This window comes from Lytechinus variegatus, chromosome 11 (genome assembly GCF_018143015.1).
Source record: "Lytechinus variegatus isolate NC3 chromosome 11, Lvar_3.0, whole genome shotgun sequence".
Lineage (NCBI taxonomy): Eukaryota > Metazoa > Echinodermata > Echinoidea > Temnopleuroida > Toxopneustidae > Lytechinus > Lytechinus variegatus.
The window spans coordinates 11206497-11227102 of NC_054750.1; the positions used below are offsets into that span (position 1 = coordinate 11206497).

The following is a 20606-nucleotide window of genomic DNA, read 5'->3' on the forward strand; positions in this document are numbered from 1 at the left end:
ATAATCATCAATGTGGTAATAAGAAGACGTGTTACAAATCATGGGTGCATTTAAGCATGACGTTAAGTAACACTTAACTCCTTGTGATACACCCTCCAGGGCCCCGTCTTACAAAGAGTTGCAACTGATCTGATCAATCACAACTATGGACGGCCAGCAACGTCAACGTCTATAATGCACGTTTGTTCAAAATACTTTCTATGATGTATATTCATGCGTTCATTGTTTTTCTTGAAAATTCAGTCTGCTTCTCTTGGCTTACAAAGGATATTGTGCAAATTTCCTGTAGAAAAAATTATGACACTGATGGATTTTTAGAGTTATGATAGATTGGATCAATCGTAACTCTTTGTAAGGCGGGGTCCTGGAATCATAAGTATATAGACCTAAAATTAGCTGTGAACTATTTTAATGCATGGGAGATGATGGACCCTAATTTGTTGGCTGTATTTGCTGTGTTTTAAACTATTTTGGTGCATAAATAATTTCTTTCAAATCTTGGAAAAAGGCTTACCTAGTAACAACCTGATATTATATCATCATTTACTTACATAATCATACAACCGTGATAGTGAGAAAAAAAAAATTGGCTTTCAGAAATAGAAACTTGTCTGCTTTGCAGAATACAACAAAAGCTCAATCTGTTTCATGTCTTTTAATGAATTAGGAATATGGTATTGATCAGTTTTAATCAGCTACACAAACATAGATATAATACGATAAATCAATCACTAATTTCAGTGCATTGGATCTTAAGTTGTCAATATTTTCATTTCTCTTTGGAATGTTTCACCATACTAGGCATATAAAGATGGCTCCTGTATATACTAGAATCTTTACCAAAATTGCACCAGGAATAATAACTGTAAAGAAATTATTTTTACGTGATACAGAGTTTAAGTATGTTTAGCATAGTGTTAAATATCATCATAAATGATAGTAGTAGAAAGAGAATGGGCACAGCTAGCTCAATTTAAGTTTCAGTAGCATACTTGTACATGGGTTCCAATATGAACGTGTTCAGTGCTTTTAATAGGCTAGTGAATTGGCAAGATTTTACCTCCCCAGAAAGAAATCAATTACAGACAAAAATGGTATTAAGATAGTAATATACAAGTATTAAGTAGCAAAAAAAAATCCTTCAACAACATTATCATTAGCTGAAGACACTGTTATTCTAGCTACAAGTCACATTAATTTTGATTAGATGAAATGTATTTGGCAAATGCGTAAGTGAAAGAAGAAGGCTTGAAAGTGAACAATTCTATCAGTGAAATGGCTCTGTTGGTGCAGTAGTGATCTTGTAATCAATCCAGCGACACTAAAGTAACTTTCAAAATCATCCTGTTCAAATGGACCTGGCAATAGATAACCCCACACCCTTTGTAGCATCCAACTGTTGAATATTGTAGGGCCTGAATATAAAATGCCCAATTTAATCCAATACATAGCACTCTACTAAAAAAAAAATCATTCACCTAAATGTGGACATGACAATTTAACTGTCAATTCAACATATATCTCAACTCAAAATACACTCTCTATTAAATAGATAGATCTATCATAAATACCTTCATATCGTTACTTTTAATATAACACAATCGCTGTCTCAAATACTGCATACAATACTATCTTTTTCAACAGTGAATTTAGTAAATATATTTCTCTGTAATAATGAATGTCTACATATCATTCCCATATCTAGTTCATTGTGTGACTGAACAAATCTTGGCTTTAATTAGTTATGAATCTAAAAATTTAGAGATTTATAGCTAATTATGATGATTTTTAAAGTTCGATTTCATTTTTAAATTCACAGGAATTTCAAAATGAAATTAAACTTTCAAAATCATGGTTCTGCATGAAGTCACACACATAACCCACTTCTTTTGACCTATGACCTTGAACCTGTATATTGGAGACAGCAAAGAATATTTCTAAATGATAGCTGACTAAACATGTTAATGTTCTATAACATTTGAATTACTAAATCTCTAAATAAATTAGATTCATAACTAATTAAATTCAAGATTTGTCATAATTTTGGTCACACACATGACCAAGAATGCCCCAAAAGATTTCTTTACAATATCTATCCTTGCTGCATATAAACTGTTTTAAGGCACTTTCAATTTCAAACTTTAAAATGCGTATTTTCTTCTGTGAAATGCAATGCATCATTAGAAACAAGTATGTTGATACAACAAATGTTAAGTAAAAGTACAAATACATGTAGATGAAGACTGAAACAATCTGGATTAAAAAAAAAGAAGAACCCCTATGTAATATCTCCTTGTATTCTAATGTAATTTTCTCACTTCTCATATACCTAATATATATTATACCAGAGATATTTACACATATTTCTATCTATAGGTACATTCCAAAAATAGCTCTTTGTTTTTATAACATATTCACACTGCAAAAGGCATATTTATTCAAACATTAATAGATTTCAATCTCTAAACGTACAATTTAAGACCAATTAAATTATCTCCAAAATCTCATTGACACATTTATTCTGATAAAATTAAACAAATTGCCTTTATTTCATGACAATTTTTTCAACTGATGGAAAACAATAAACTTCTGTTGTCAGCTACAGAAATCATGCCATTTGATTGACTGAAGGCATAACCATTTGTTGAATTCTAGCATTTGTATTTAATAACAAGTTTCATGAAACCGGGCCCGAATTGACAGGAAAGGCACTAAATCATAAACTAGCTTTTAATCTTGCATAAAACAAGCAGGTGCCAGTAACACAAAGCCTAGCGATTATCATACGATTGATTTGTATGATTTATTGTACACAATGATCAATGTGATCAATTGTTAGTAATCTACCCTACGATCAATCCCAAACTTTGTGTCAAGTGGCCCGGATTTCACACAACATAAATTGTGCAGCAGATAAACTGAACATTGTGCTTTCACATGAAAGACAAAATTACAAATCACCAACTTATACAAAAAACAAATACAAAAATAACTTCCATTTTAAATTCTTGTTTTCAAGACTTCTCAGCACTTAACTCTGGATGAAAAAATATGGAGATAAATTCAAATATAAATATGGCATTATCAAAGATCAAACTTGCTTTAACAGCAACTCCCTGTCCATAATAACTACACATCCTATTTCCATGAAAACTATCAAGTATGGAATGCCAACATGAACCACTTTTTATCTTGTATTTCTAGTTTCTATGTCTAGTGCGGTCTTTACAGCATTGTTATTCTCTCCAGAAATAATAAAGTCTGATGCTATCGACCTCATATGAAAAATACTCTTCGAATCACTATACTCACTTTACAATGAAGTGAGGTGACACCTTGTTAGCGATTGTCAAGAATCAAGATGATAAATAATATCAAGTAAACCATTACTGAAAACTAATATTTGATAATCTATAAGGGAAGCTCAAGTCACTACAAATTAGTCTATCAATCAACAAAACAAGTACAAAAGAAAAGTTATACATAGAAGGCATGTCAGATGCGAGTATTTCCATTGCACATGGGTAAGGTACTTATAAGTACTTTAGCTGAACAATTCAACACAGAACTAAGTAGGTTTTCTTCACCATTTTACCGGCTATTTAATCCAATATCAAGTTAAGTCACTCGGTAAAATGCGTGTCATCTGATGCGATGATAAACCTGTTAAGTATTACAGGATCGGCAGGGTATTTCTTTAAGTTTGTATTCCTTACGCTTTCTTGCCTCTGGTTTCACAAACTGCTGTGCCAGCCTCTTGATGACTATGCATGAGCCTTTGGACTTGGTGCTGAATCGATGAGGGGTTTTCCCTTGAGCTCAAGTACAGGACACCTGATACAAAACTTGCTTCATTCTTAAAGCAGGTAGTTAATTCATCAAAGAACAAGGTAACAACCCGGCAGCTAACTTCATTCACTGTGATACACTGCAATTTTACTTACAATGTATAATCCGGCATATCAAAAATATCCAACATCTCCATAAAGGAATCCCTCCACATTGCAAAGTTAGAATGCAGGGATATGGTACAATTGTTTGAATTCTACAATGAAGTAATGGCATCTTCTAGACCTTAAGGGCACTTGTTTCAGCATGTTCACTATTGCTGCAGCAGTCGTTTTTAACTCAGGCACCATCTCAAAGATTTTAAAGACAAGGCAATGTCTTCATAAAGTAGGAGATTTCAGAGATACGAACCAATCGTCTCTTGTGACCAACTATGGTAAGGCTGATTTTTGGTATTCCTAACATAAGCAACTTCTCAAGAACAGAATAACTGAGGCAGGAGGAACAGCAGTAAAAGGAAAGGTGATAGTGGTTGAGTTCTGCACCATCATCATTTCTTGTGAGCCCCCTTGTCTGCTCTTCGCTGCCTGTGAGCCATAGTCTTTCTCAGGTTATGTTTGTGTTCCTCAGTCCTTCTTGACTTGGTGCCCACCTTGTTGAGGCTGTCTGTGCTGCCGTGGCTGCTGTGTCCCGATTGGCTCGATAGAGGGCGCCCTGCGATGATGGATGGCGCTTTGGACGAGCGGGGAGTCGAAACACCAGAGTGGCACGACAGCTCTGAATCCGAGAGAAGGCTCTGGCTTCCAATCGAATGAATGCTTTCCCTCGAGCTGTAAGGGAAAAGGAAAATGAGATATTTCAGAGCTATATCAATTTTGTTTTACTCTGAACAACTCAGAATAATTATTCTTCGAATAATCATGATTTCTATCATAAATGTAGATGAATGAACATTAATAAAATTAGAGAGTTTCATCTTTGAACAAAAATAGTATAACAATTTGTGATAAATAATATTCTTGCAAAATTCTAATTCAATAATAAAATATCAGGTGTTGTCCAAAATCATTTCTGACTGAGAACTGATTTTGGACAAAGTCAACTCAAGTTGCAGGTCCTATCGACATTATCATTTAACGACTTTACATCCAATTTCAGTTACGGTAAACTAAATTTGCAGAATATAGACCAATAGATACAAATCATTCACAACAGAGGCAATTAGTTTATCAGGGGTAAAAATTACACAGGAGATAAGGGTAAACTTACAGAAGCCATTAAATACCCCCTGAAACTTTGCATAGGGTCCAATATACAATTAAAATCAATGTAGCAAATTTTGGCAGGTGAGCCTCGGAAAAGAGAGAAAAACGCCCATTGTATACCCAGCAGCATGTCACATAAACCCCTTGATGACTTACACATTAAGGTATTTTCCTCCCTCTGGTAATAACTTGAGAGCCCTGTAGAGCTCCACCGTGGAAGGGGTCTGGACTCTCTTCTGAGATCCCGATGGGGTGTGGTGTGGGGGTGAGGGGGATTGGTTAAGGGGCTGTTGGCTGGTAGGGTTCAGGCTGGGGCCTGTAAGAGGACAGTATGGTGTTAGTGATTAGAATACATGCATTTTTGAATCACTATGAAATACTTTACTGATCTACTTGCTGTAACAAATGGAGTTCCTCAGGGACCAATCCTTGGTCCATTACTTTAAAAAAATCATATGAACAGTATATATAAATTGTCAATACAAAATGGATTAAAAAAAAACTTTCTCTAAGCATATCAAGTTCTAATATATATATTTATCAATAAATAATCTAGTATTGTTTGAATATCTACTGTTATTTCATTTGGAATGGTCGCTGATCAAAGTGCATGAATTTTCACATGTTAAGTCAAGATGCAATATTTGCTACATCATTCATACAAATAAAATACTATGCATATGAGGTTTTTTATTACCGAGAACCAGCTAATGAGTAGTTAATATTAATCATTCATATAACCTTTGATATGATTTATGATGTTTCGGTTGTGGGGAAGTATATTACATATCAGTATCTACCATAACTACTCAAACTATAGCTCATGATACTTGCATAGTTTCAGGTACAGGGAAGCATATTGTATATGATATTGGTAATATTAATCTACAGATTACCTAGCTACTCAAACATCCAACAGATACAGATTTGGTGAAACTATGTAACAGAGGAAAAAAAATTACTTGTTGCTTTGTTGATTGACCTCGGAGGTCGTAGCAGAGGTGCATGATGGGAAGACAATGGCGTCAGCATCAGTTGCTCCTGGAGGAATGCACTCCTCTCTTCCTCAAACTTCTTCCTCTGGTGATATGAAAAATATAATAATAAAATAATTGTGGCAACATATTTCAAAATAATATCAATTCCAGATATATCCTCAATGATATCATTTATAGGCAGGATATCTTGACTTGAATTTACCACAATTTGCACTGAACATGTAGTAAGCGGCTAGCCAGTAAGGTTCATACAATAATTACAAGGAGGCTGGGAGTGAAATGCTCAAAACACACCCTAAAAATCCTCATTCATTGCAATTAAAAGCTTATCTAATGTTGCAGATTAAGGCACTAACTTGTGAAAAGCAGCACCCAAGAATAAAAAAAGAAATATTTCTTTGCCTGATTTAAAGTCATCTGAAGCTAATAATAATCAAATTCTCTAAAGTTACATGTATTAATACATTTTTTTTTGTATCACTGACCACTTGATTATTCTATCTATAAGAATGGGAACAGGAAATGTGAATGGAAAATATTAAAGAGATAGTAGTTCACAAGTCAAATAAAATATGCATTCAGAATTTAAAATGTAAGTGTATTATAATGCTTTATTCTCCACTTTCTTTCATTGGGGGGGGAGATTGATATCAAATTATACAGAAATAAAATCATACAGCATAGAATATTGCATTAAATGTCAGTAATTTACTCCAAAGAATAATGCATGAAATTATAAGCATTATGGAAGAGAAAACTATGTCATTCAGTTTAAATGGAAAACATCAACAACAACAACAACAACAACAACAGCAGCAGCAGCAGCAACAACAAAACCCTGAGCATGCATGCAGATGAAAATTAAAATATTCTTGTTAGTGGCAGTGCAATAAAGAAAAGGATTTAAGAACTGATTAATCAATTAATGCAATTGAAGAAGAGCGACAGCTAGTTCCTTTGAAATTCTGTTGGAAGAAGGATTAAATGGTAAGCTCGATTTGGCCTTCTAAGGAAACGGCAGGTGCAACAATGAATGAATCAAGTGGAGATGTGATTTAGAGGCAGGTGGCAGAAAGAAAGATAGACAATTAGGAAATAAAGAATGAGAGCTGTTTAAAACCATTATGGCCCGAATTCACAAAGGTGCTTTTTAAAACCATCGGTTAAACCTATGGATCATGCAGATTTCCTGTATAAATCACACTTATTTATCTTGTATATTAAAAAAAAGTCCAATGCTGATGCGCCCTTTTGTAACAGTGCGCCAAAGTGACGCCAACTGCCGTGGTTATCCACGCTATTTTATTCATGGGTCCCATGTTTTGAATTAATGAGTCCACTCTTCAAACAGTGGACTCATGAATAAAATAGCATACTTCACCATGGCAACAGGCATCAATTTGGTGCCCTAAGGCAAAAGCGTGCATTAGCATTGGACATTTTTTAATATACATGTACGTGGTAAATAAGTGTAATTTAAACAGGAAATCTGCATAAGCGCCGTGGAAGCGCCGTGGTGTAGCGGTTCTAACTCTCGCCTTGTAATCAGAGGGTCATGTGTTCGAATCCCACCATGGCCTAGCGTCCTTTGGCAAGGCGTCAATCCATACTTTGCCACTCTCACCCAGGTGCTAATTGGGTACCGGTAGGAAACAACCGTCATGTGGTTAGTTTAGCAAGTGTGCACAAACAGGCTGCTATGAATCCAGTGACCGGATAATAATTGTGAAGCGCTTTGAACAGTCGTAGATTGATAAAGCGCTATATAAATGCCAATTATTGTTATTTTTATCATTATAAACCATTGTCTCAACCGATGGTTTTAAAAACCACCTTTGAGAATTACATGTGTAGGGCCTATGTTACTGGAATGATGAAAAGAAAATAGGAAGACAGTTAATAATTAAACATTTCAAATAGATATATTGGTGTCATACATATACTGCCATTCACCAGCATCATCATAAAAAAGATATGAAAACAATTCCATGACATTCGCATCACTGTAAATTCCACACACTAATCAAATGACCAACTTCAACCCTGGGTTTAACACTATACCCTACCATTAACCTAACATAAAACCCTATTGCAACCCTAACCCTACATCTTGGACGGAATTAAGCACAGAAACATTGTCGAAGGAGCAAATGTTTTGTCACCATGAGAGCAGCCCAAGCAATAAACAATAAAAGGTATTAATAAGAATGGGGGTGGGGGAAGAGATAATCATAAAGTAATGACCACAAGACAGACAACTAAGATAATGACAATTGAAAGAAATAGAGAGAATGCATTGTTATGTAAAAGAAATTTTTTAATGGATCAAAAAGAAAAGAAGGAGATTCATGTACGGTAATTACAAATGGAGAAAGAGAAATGGACAGGTATCAATATAGAGGCAATGAGATGAATTAATGAATATCTATACACGGATGCTTTCAACCCTGAAAGTGAAAGACTTTGTTAAAATATTACTATGCATTTTTATAGCCAGCATTTGTCCTCAAATTTGCAGTTATGCTACATCCCTTCAAACATCCTCTTCATCTCACAAGATTTAGTCTACCTGGGCCCCGTCTTACAAAGAGTTACGATTGATCCGAACAATCGTAACTCTATGAAAATCCATCAGTGTCATAATTTTGTCCTACAAAAAATTGAACAATGTCCTTTGTATGCAAAGAGAAGCGCAGTGAATAAAAAAAAAACAATAAATGCATATATATGCATCATAGCTAGAAAATATTTTGAACAAACATACATAATAGATGTTGACGTTGCTGGCCGTCCATAGTTGCGTTTAACCGGATCAATCGCAACTCTTTGTAAGATGGGGCCCTGATTTATATACTTACTAATGACAGATCAAATGGTCATGTGATTTAAGAAGGCAAAAAAAGGAACAAGATGGGGCATTTTAGACCACATGATAACAAGACAAAGTAACTAGCTACATGCATAGTTTTAGATGAAATGAAGATTGCATTTAATGGCATTTAGACATAATTGATTACAAGGTGAATGGGTTTAGCCAAGCCATGATGGTAGATGATCTTGAAATAAAATAAAATGCCATTAGACATAAGTGGCTACATAAGCTATAAGTACTAGAAAATTAGAGAGAGAATGAACTTTACAAATAGAGATTGAAAAAATGATGATATTGTAGTGTAATAGAGTAGTAGTCCATCGTTACCTCCTCGCCTAATCGAATCGCAGCATCGGTAAAATTTCTCTGCTCCTTTTCAAAGTTGTGTTTCATGCCATACAACCTATTTTGTTCTGTGGCTAGATTTTCCTTCTCATCTAGCAACGTAGACTCCCTGATGAACCCCAGAAAGTCTCCATCCATACCGGTTTCTTGTACGGCCTGGCGGGGTGAAATGGCATGCAATGTCTATCACTACAAGAACTAGGCACAAACACAACTGAATCAATCAATGAAATAACAGAATACTGCTCAACAATGATAAAAGAATATAATGCAACTTCAAAATAGAAACAATTCATGCTGAACAACAGATTCAATACAATAAACATTCAAATGTAAACAAATAATGCACAACACTATAATGAAAGTGCTTATTGCAAACTAAATATGTGCTAAGATAATATCTCACTACCAAGACTAGGTATTTGAAAAACATATTTTCAATGATTTGATCAAAATGTAGAAAAAAGTAGAAGTGATATTAACAATGCAAATATGATATAATAGTTCCTAATACCATTTATTTTGTGATATAAATTTCATCTTGCTCATTTAATTTAACTGGGCCCCTTGGCAGAACAGTTGTGCTGTAATGGCTCAGCTGAGCAGAGGGATCCATCCATTGTTATTTTATCATGTATTTCATTGTGTTGTAATTGTTACTTTATATGTATTTGTTTTTATATATCGGAAAATGAAATCAACCTTCAATGTGAACTGTGATTTATAAATATTTCAAAATATCAGAACACAAACTGCAAGTGTTGAAAAAAATAAAACAAATAATCCACAGCTAACAATTTGAATTGACACACAGATTTCAAAAATACCTGTAAGACCTGCTCCTGTTGTACAATGATATCGTGATAGGCTTCCAGCTTTCTCCTCAGGTTCTCTATCTCCGCATCCTTAGGACCGGAGCTGCCTCCACCTCCTCCTCCTCCTCCACCCTTCCCTTCATCTCCAGTGCTCCCTGTACCATCCTTACTGCTCCCTCCTCCCCCACCCTCCTGGTTCTCCCTATTCTCCTTCTCAATCTGCTGGATGTGATCCCTGAGCTTCTGCCACTTCTGGCGGAGACTCGTCTCGATGCCCTCTCGGACCATCTCAAACGGCATCTGGAAGTGTCCCGTCGATAGCTCACTGATGGACGAGTCGATGGATCTCGTGTCACCGTACTCGCTGTCGGAGATGTACCCTTGTCTCTAGAGAATGGAAAGAAAAGTTGTTGTCATATCATTTTAATGGAAAAGTATATAATCAACTCACTTTACTGTTTTGTTTTTACCAGGCCTCTACAAAAAATTTTTTCGTCACTTGCCCTGTTGGGCAAGTGATGAAAAAATTTGCTTGCCCGATAGAAAAAACTGCTTGCCCAATTTTTTAAATAATACCTGTTCACTTATTAATGAATTATTAGTAACATTGTTTAATATTGTATGATTTTTAAGTATTTTTTTTCACTATGCTTAGAATCTTGGGTGTGTGTGTGCGCGTGTGTTTGTGTGGGTGTGACTGTGAGTTGAACTTTGATATAAATGAATTCAATATCTAATTTCTACTTCGCCTATTCCAGTACAATAACCTGTACTCGGCCGTGTAATAAAGGCCCACATACCCTAACTTTTCCTGAAGTTCTTTGAAAACGCAGACTTCTACGAAAATTGCATTTCTCTATGGGGGAGTCTAAATTTGGTGAGAATGTATTCATTAATAACTTAAATATACATGACAATGAAGAAATCATCAAACTTTATTGGAAGTTTTGAATAATATACCCGAAATGTAAACTCTGTCTGAAACAGAAAATCACCATCATTGTGGCCTTTACTGAGCGAATTGTCCCCCAGAGCTCTGGCAGAGAGACAGAGCTCAGACTGGCTAGCTAGTATGCGCACGTGTGTGAGCCTCCCGCCGGCCTTGTAAAATAGATGGAGCTTTGTTTGATGATTTATTGTCTGATATTTACCTCATCCCCTCAAAAAGGGAAACAAATGAATTTTAAGTTATAATTAACAAATACGGCAAGTTATTTTGGATGTTAATATAGGCCGTTTTGAAAAGCAAAGCCGAATGACATGACAACTCACCAATGCGAAGTTACTAGACTCTGTGATTTATTTCCTGTGTAGTTCTAATTATTTTATCACAGAATTGTGATATCGGAAGGTGGAAAATGTGCATTAGAAATTGCACATGGTGGTAGTCATAATGGACCCCTATACTACATTCAACTGTTTCCCGGCCATTGCGTTGATTTTTTTCATACCTGGTACCACACCGTACCATGTATGGAAATACGTGGTACAGAAAAAATAACGCAATTTCGGAATTTGAAACGGCGCTACTCCTATTTTTTAAGGCTTATTCATGATTTTGAGTGTGGATTTTGGATGATTTGTGGAAAAACGAGGTACGGTACAGAAAAAAAAGACGCAACAACCACTTGCCCGATCGGGCAATTGACTTTGAGAGGTGCTTGCCCGCACGTCATTTTCACTTGCCCCGGGCAATCGGGCAAGCGGGTTTGTCGCGCCCTGGTTTTTGACTCAGTTGAGTTATATAAAATAAGATTTGTAAGAGCAACTATTTTCATTTATTTAGTTATTCATTACTTCAGAGATAAATTGCAGGAGAGAAATTACCAGTTTGATGACATGAATAACAAGTAAAGAACTGTTTCCTGTATATTATTCCAGTAGAAAGACAGTTCTAGATTTCTCAAGTAGGTCTGGTCACAACAATACTTTGAGGTGTTTGTTCACATTTAAATGATCCACTGACAGGCATCAGTTACAGGAAATGGATTGTTTATGTTTAACAGCAGCATATTTTATATGCAATTAATTCCAGCAGTGACTGTAGTACCAATAGGTAGAGGGAAATGCTTCAAGATATCCAGGCTTCATTTGATCCTATCCACTACTATCTATTCCAAGTTTGGTTTAAAATATAAATGTCTCATGTGTCTATGTTCAATGTAATTATCTTATTCATGTTATGTTGATATATTTTTATTCTTGATGTTCTTTGTAAGGGAGCACCTTGCTCGACAAGCGTAAGCTTTTTGAGGTGTTCCCTGTTTTTTGTTGTTTAATCTTTGTACGTTTTGTATTATAACATCTGAAATGAATAAAATGAATGGAATTGAATTGAACAGTAGTGGAAATGACAAATCCGAGCTGAAACTAATATGAGGCCATAAAGTGGATTCCCTTTAGATTGACCTCAATGTTCCTCTCTTATTTGGCCTTGCAGATTCAATATTATGCCATTAACAAAACAATTCTATAAGTGCTGTAATATAGAAATGTGCCCTAAAGAATAGCGGTTTGCCCCAAAACTACTGAACTTTAAAGCCTGGATGTGGAAGATTTTTTTTTTTGTAATGCACTTATCTTGGAATCTGTCTGTCCTGATTCATGAAGCTATCACTGACACAAATATGCATGTTTTGTGAGATATGTAAAGACAGAATTACAACAATTCAAATACATTCAAGAAAATTAAACTTTGTCTCATTCATGGAATTCAGCACTGAATATTAAGAATTTCATATTCAACTTTCAAGACATTTCTACACCTCCCTTTAAAAGACACAAGTCTGGTTTTACACTCCGACCACCCCCAGCCACACTCCTGGAAATATTTGACAAAGACGGCTGACTAACGATCTTTTCAAGAGTATTTTAGAGCTCACTACGGGATTACCAAGCAGACATATTAATGCTGCCATCTTCATCATATCCTTTCTCTATCAAACTCATGCCCTCCTCCTGTCAAACCAGGGGCCTGTTTCATAAAACTTGTTACAATAACCAGTTTGCAATAACAGTTAAAAGCTACTAAAATCCATCAATTTGATTGGCTTGTTATAAAATTATGATTGTTTTAAAACAACATAACTCCCCCTCCATGTACCTTCTTTTTTATCATATACAGCTGTACCCCTATCAATGGCCATGATTAAAAGATTTAAAACTGACAAGTCATTTCATTATGTCATCATCAAAAGTAATAATAATCCTGAATGTTAATACATGATCAAAATTTCATAATATTCACCAAGAGAGGGGAATTACACACACAAAACAAGATAAGATTACTATTTACAAATGAATGGAAGGTTCTGCATATAGTTTGAAATAGACGTACAGTTATGTTTAATGACACAAACAGTTATATATCTTATGTTACTTGGCACTGACTTCATGATTTCAAAATTTCCAGCAGTTTTGACTATAACAGCAGCTGTGATAATCTAAACTTCTAGGAAGATCAGTAATGTTAAATGAGAGAACAAGCAAATAATGAATCCAAAGAATAATCATTCGAACCCTGAATATAATCTTAACTTGGTCATTTCTTGCCTCCCCTCATGCTGCCTACTTTTGGCAGAATATTTCTTTACATATTTCCACAACTACTTCCCTTCGACTTAATTTCTATTTCCTAGAGAGGATCAAAATATGAATAAATGACATCCTATGACCAATGCTAACTCCTACAAAAACTGGCAACTGTTGATCATATCATAATATAAAAAAACATTTTGTTCAGTTTTTATTGATAAAATAATTAGGGCTGCCTACAAGAAGTTAATCTTTGACTATAAGCTTACAATACAAGTTATGGTCTCTAAGACTCTCCTGTTAAAAGAAAAACTTGCAGGGAAAGTTAATATGTATGTAGGAGCAGGATAATTCAAACATTGGGGAAAACTTTACCCATTCATGGACAAAAATAATATTTTTAAGTCCTGGAAAAAAACTGTATTAATAATGGTAGGGGGAAAATATCATTTAAATGTAGATGGGTGGAAAAATTAATGATGTTACAATGTTGGAGAAAGAGGAAGAAAGAGAGGAGATAAAAAGAGGGTGGAAGGGGGGGGGGGAGAAAGATAAAATAATAGACAGACAGAAGACAGGAAGGGGGAAGAAATATAGAGAATGAGAGACAAAGTGAGAAATAAGAATGGAGAAGAAAAATACAGAACAAAGATGGAGAGAGGTGATGAAAAGGAAAGATTAATATGAAGAAAGCCATGCGGAGGGGATATGGGGGAGGGGTGAGAGAAAGGGGGTGACAGAAAGATGGGAGAGATGGAAACAGAGGGGGAGAGATGGAGAGAGACATACAGAGTGAAAGAAGAAGCAAATTGAGAGGGACAAAAATAGAGGGTCATTTGATTATCAAGGAACCAATATTTACAATATGACTCATGCAGCTAGGTAAAGCTCCTGAAGCATTGTGCGAAGGAAATTCATCAGGGGACCACGTCAAAAAGTAATATTATACCACTCAATCCTAAACCAAAGTAGGGATCTATTTTCTTTAGGATTCAGACCTCCACAGTACTAGCTTGTTACACTCCGCCAAGATGTTTAGGCTTTCTACAATACCGTATACTGCTGTATCAGCTAAAGTATTTTTCATCAATCTCATGAAGGAGAACCCCCCTCCCCCCCAAAAAAAAAGGAAAAGAAATTTAAGAGAAAAGCAATGATGATAATTAAAATGATGTGATTTCACACACAGTTCTCATATAAAGAACACTTCTATTCTTTGAAATGCTTAAAATGGTGATGGCTCCTTCGATGTGATACTCTTTACAGACACTGTTGCTATGTCCGACATTCCTCTGGTAAGCATATGATTGCCAAGAGAAATGCCTTCCTCCAAGAAGTTAGTATAAAAGCAGCTAACAAAACTATTGCAATCTTCACACAAGTTTATGTTTCATAAACACTGTTTTCAATAACAATGCAAAATTCCCAAGAAAATTTGCTATGAGCTAACCATATACCATGATTTCAGTAGCTTTCAAGAAAATTATCATAATTTGTAAATGAAATCAGATAAGTAAAATAATATGATTTCAGCAACTTTATCAGTTATCAAAATTCGTTAATGAAATCTACAAATCAATAACTATGATTTCAATAGCTTTTAACAGTTATCATAATTTGTTATTCACATAACAAAGCAAATACTATGATTACCAGTAGCTTTTTGTTAATGAAGTCAAGTTTCATGACACAGGGCCCTGATAACTTTGTGAACAAGAGACAATGAGCAGAAAGTGTATATACTATAGGTCTGAGGGGTGTTTCACAAAGGTTAAGTATGACTAAAAATCACACTTGAATTCCCAGATACATGTCGTCTGCAACACATCACCACATTGGTCAGATTATGATCATGAGACATACTCTCCCATTTCAACAAGATTACGTATCATGTGTGCATTGGCAAAGGACTAGACCACAGACGCCATTAAAATGACAAACAGCAACTCACTAAAAATCCTGGCACCTCAACATGACTTTAAGTCAAACTTAGAAAAATTTGTGAAACACCCCCATGCAAAAAAAAAAAATCTTTATTTCTTTTTCTATTTTCAAGGGCTACTTTTTACAGCCTACTGCCTGAACTTGCTACATTGGATAAACATTAACATGACAGTGAAAGGGAATTTTTCTGGGGCTCATTTTTAATTTTCAGGGCTCTTTTGAGCATTTTGGGGGTGTAATTGCCCCAAATCCCTCCCCCCCACCCCCGTTCTTTATACTAACATTGTTTGGGGTTCCTCCTCCTACTCCTCCTCCACCTTCTCCTGCCTGTCTGTTGAGTAGATTAACCAGTTCTTGTTGCATGTTGCTAAGAGATTCTCTCAAGACTTGATTCTCCATCATAACCTCCTTCTGTCTCTCCTCATAGTTAGTGATGATCACTCGGTACATGTCTTCCTCATGCCTACAAACATATCAAGAAAGAATGAGTTCGAGACAAATTATTCATTAATTGGAGGTTGAAAATTCATAAAGCTGTTTTATGTATTGTGTATCTGTCTAGAATATTTTCAAATCAACTGGCATTAGCAATAAACTATATATCTACCTATACTTTTGAAACCATTTTTCTACTTTTCTATATGTTTAGGTATAAACAAACTTATTTAGTTTGGAATCACAATGCAATACTACATAGAAAAGGGACAGTCCTGTTGTTTACATATAGAGTATGCAGGACATTTTCGGTAAAATCAGAAATCCTCCAAATCCTACTTGAAAAAGGAAGAGCACCACTTATTCTTTAAGAGAAGTAATAAAATTATTTAAGAAAATAGTGGTGAAATAAAATTTCTTTAGAATAAAAATATATATATATATTTTAGATTGCATAATGTTTTTTTCAATCACTGCGTATGAATCTGTGTGAGATGGCTGTTCAAGTTTAAAACCAAATTTGGTAATCACTGTTATAATTATCATACAATGCACACTGCATTAACTGCATGGCAACCATTACCACAGTGAAACTAACTTAATTATCATTATGAAGCATTCATATGCGACCATCATCACTAATCTTTACAAATCAATCATCATCTATCTCTCTCATTGCCAAACTCTTGGCAAAGAACTAGACCACAGACGTCATTAAAACAACAAACACAGACTCCCCAAACATCACACAGATCACATGTGCCTTCTGTACAAACTAAATGTAATCAATAATCACTCGTAGATGTAGAGCAGCTTAAATGTTAAATCCATGTGCAGTGATAAAATGAACGAGACGGTACCCTCGCATTTGGCCTTTTAATGTTTATGCAGTCATCACACTGGCGGATCCAAGGGGGGGGGGCATATCCGGCCTGTGCCCCCCTTTTGAGAGGCTTAATCAAAATTTGTAATGTAAATTTGCCATTCTTACATGAATGTGGCCCTCATCTCTGGAGGACTTTTTTTTTGCTTGTCAAACTCTTCTTTAGGCTTGTCAAATTTTCTGTGAATGAAACTACCTTAAATTTGGGGTGAAAACCATTCATGTTTTAAGCATGTCAAATTTTCCCGGGAAATGTTGCCCCCCCCCCCTTATGGAAAATCCTGGATCCGCCCCTGAGACATCATGATATAACAGTTATCCCAGGCATCAACACAACTACCCTGTAAATGAATGTGCCCTCAGCCACTCACATTTGAGTGGCCCATGTGGAATGTTCAAGATGTTATGCAAGTATAGTATGTTTCATGTAATGTACTATTGTATGTTTCTGAAGTGCTTGCTTATCTATTTGCCATGTGTGTATTAAAAGCAAGGGCTTGAAAGTGGACAGCAGTGTCATTAACTTTGATTAATTAAAGGTGTCAATAACTTTCCAAAGTTTCGCAACACATGAATAGGCTAATACTAAACTGACTTTTATTAATTGTGTAGAAATACAAGGCAATTTGAATAGCCCCTTCAGAAATACATTTGCTTTTACAGAATGTAGCATTCTGTATGATTATCTATTAAATCTGAGGGAGGCCACCAACTTTTGGCATGAATTGTACGTTTACATTAATGTATCAGATCTAGATGTAGATATATGATAACATGGTGACATCTAACCTTGCTTTAAAATACTTTCTCATGAAATAATTGTTTGCTCCAAATTTCTAACTTTAAGCAACAAGAAAATGCTTTTCGCATCTTGCATATTTCTCTTTTCTTGATAAGAAAGAAAATGGCTATTCATTCTTCTACAAAACTGCTTTCCAGCAATACTGACTAAAAAATACAAGGACAAAAACTATATCCAGATATTCAAAATGAAAACAATTACAATAGATCATTTAAAAGGAAAATTCAAAGACTTAGATGATGGTGAATGATTTAATGTTGAATACTAAGAAAAGGCCCTGAATTAATAGGAATGTATCAATATCACAATCCTTTCCAATTCAATGATTGTTTACACCTCAATTATAAAAATTTGATGAGGTGTGTCATGTTTGTAAACAAGATGCTTTGTGATGCTAGGCTGACCCCTCCCATGTCCCCAAAAGAATGCATTCATGTTTAGAAACATGAAATGGGAGAAACATGTGTGTGTGTGTGGGGGGGGGAGGTACTCATCGCATTGCAATCAACAGTGCAAGGCCACTTGAGATACAAACCATGATTTTTTTCTCCATGCAAAAATGTGTGTTATCTTTCAAACTCTGTATAGACTGATGCTTCTCTCGATAATGAAATATTTCATAATATGCATCACAAAATCCACATATGTATGCTTCTCATTGTACAGTTTGACTGCATACCAAAGACCACCGACTGTCAATAATTGTCAGGAAGTCAGTTCCGTCCTGTTTTATGGGTCATATCAGTTGTTTTACTCTGAATCTGGCATTGGATTTTGAGCAAGTCTTTCCTCAAACCAACCTTCATAAACATGGACATTATCTTTACAAGATCAAAAGCAAGAACTGAGTTGCAAGTGCGATGGATTTCATCTACAAATCAATCAAAATTCAAGGAAAGATGATGTACATCAGTTATGAATAATAAAAACACCCAAAGTGAATGATTGGTGAATACCATCAAATTGTTTCATTATGGTAGTACAATATTATATCTGTTGGGTTTTTTCCATAATATAATAGAATGTAACTTCTGACACACACATTTACTTATGTAGAATATGATAACAAATGAATGACTGCTGAATTTCAAGTACCTGTCCCATCCTCCCTCAGTCCTCTTCCCCCTATATTCCCCACTCAGTTCTTCACAATTCCTCCTCATGTACCTGTACTCGGTCCTACAGAATTTGTACTTTTCATTTTCTCACACCTCCTCTTCCTCTTCTCCACCTCCTCCTTCACCTTCTTCCCTAAACATCCCCTCCTTAAACCCTTCCCTCGAACCATGGACCTACATACTACTACTACTAGATACTACTCTGACAGAGTAGTAGGTCCATGCTCAAACCAATCCTTTCTCAAAATAAGCTTTCAGGGAAATATTAAAGCTAACCTCCATATCAAAGAGAGTCTTATCCCCATATCATACCCCCTAAGTCTGTCTTCCTGACAGCCTATCAGGTTTAAATGCACAGTTTCATCAAAATATCAAATATGAACCTATATAAAGCCACCTAGACGTTACATTAGCCAAAACACTATTTCCTCCAAGGAAATGTCAGCATACTAGCAATATAACGCTAGTATTGCATATAGTGATATGCAATACCTACATAAACACAGTTTCGGTTTTCATTTTCAGTGCTAAAATAAAAGTTCATTTAGGTAGTGACATTTCAGTAATTAATGCCATATATCAACGTTGTCCTGAATAAAATATCACCTACACAAAATGAAATTCTGATCAAGAACCCCAAAGCAACCAATAATTATTGGTGAACTACCCTATTTTGTCTAGAGCTGTAAAAATCAAATAAAATTGGTCCAGTATTGTAAGGCTGCGCTCAAAAGCAGATCTTCTATAAATCAAATAATCGTCCAAGCAATTTTCATTTCCATTCTCATTGTTTAAAGAATAGATACTGTATAGACCTAGTGCTGCTTATTAAGTTAAACAGAGTGGTCCAAAGAGATTTGAATTCAGTAAACTCACCTCTATTTGGAAAAAGAATGACCAAATAGTCAATTGATTTTCAATTCTAGTTTTATGTTATACTAGAAAAAGTATTTCATAAACTTTGGAGTGAATTTTACTCTGAGTGAAAGGTCAAAAGTCATTGAACTTTTGTCACATACTCTCTGTCCACAGACCATGCACATCCTCTGACCAGGGATGGACCATGGAACATATTGTGGCTCATAATGGTCAGTCTTCTCAGAATTATGATGCCACTAACAAATTTCAGAGCTTAATTTCCAATATTTCTGTATTTTTCAAGAGCTATCTTATGTGCAAAATCAAGTATACTCTTGTAAACATGCACTGAAGTGGATACACTGCGTTTCAGGTAATCCTGTGTCAGTATATAGATTCTTTGGCCAAAAATATGATGAAAGTTCTCCAAAATGAATGGATCAATGTTAATTATACCAATTACGAACAGGGTGGGGTCCAGGGGCACAAAAAAGTGTCAGTTGAAAAGAAAAACAATGAGACTATTGGCTGTAATGGATCTAATCTGGTCGATGTGGACTGGAAGCAAACTTGAGTGATTTCCTGATTCTACTACAAGAAGGAACTTGTTGGAATGAAGTCATCAGTCTGGCTACTTTGTTACAGGCTATCCAGCTATGTTCACATGGAAATCAATGAAACCAATTTCGAACTCGAAGTTGGTGATGATGAAACCATAAACTTATCACGTGAGCTAAAATGAAATCTGACACACTCTCATAAAGTTCAGAAATTTTACTGCAAGAACTTTGAATGCAGATCACAATTTACGTGAAACATGAAAATGAAGTAACACATCGTACACATTTATTTCAAACATAATAAATATTTATTTTTTTCTCAAATGATGCACCACGCCGTACACCGGGGTACCGTAGTACCCCGGGGTACGGCGTTGTGCAGCGCCAT

At 35.4% G+C, this 20606-nt stretch overlaps 1 protein-coding gene across 1 annotated transcript in view; it reads right to left on the bottom strand.

Moving 5' to 3' along the window:
- Positions 1-737: 737 nt before the first annotated feature.
- The window catches only part of LOC121423717 (afadin- and alpha-actinin-binding protein A-like), a 59515-nt gene continuing 39646 nt past the window's right edge, over positions 738-20606 (bottom strand). Inside the window, exons 8-13 of the mRNA XM_041619148.1 lie at positions 15845-16025; positions 10097-10471; positions 9252-9425; positions 6017-6134; positions 5211-5370; positions 738-4619 (exon numbers count right to left, since the gene is read on the bottom strand). Coding sequence (XP_041475082.1) covers positions 4340-4619; positions 5211-5370; positions 6017-6134; positions 9252-9425; positions 10097-10471; positions 15845-16025 — 1288 coding nt within the window. The 3' untranslated portion in view covers positions 738-4339. The remainder of the gene's footprint in view (positions 4620-5210; positions 5371-6016; positions 6135-9251; positions 9426-10096; positions 10472-15844; positions 16026-20606) is intronic.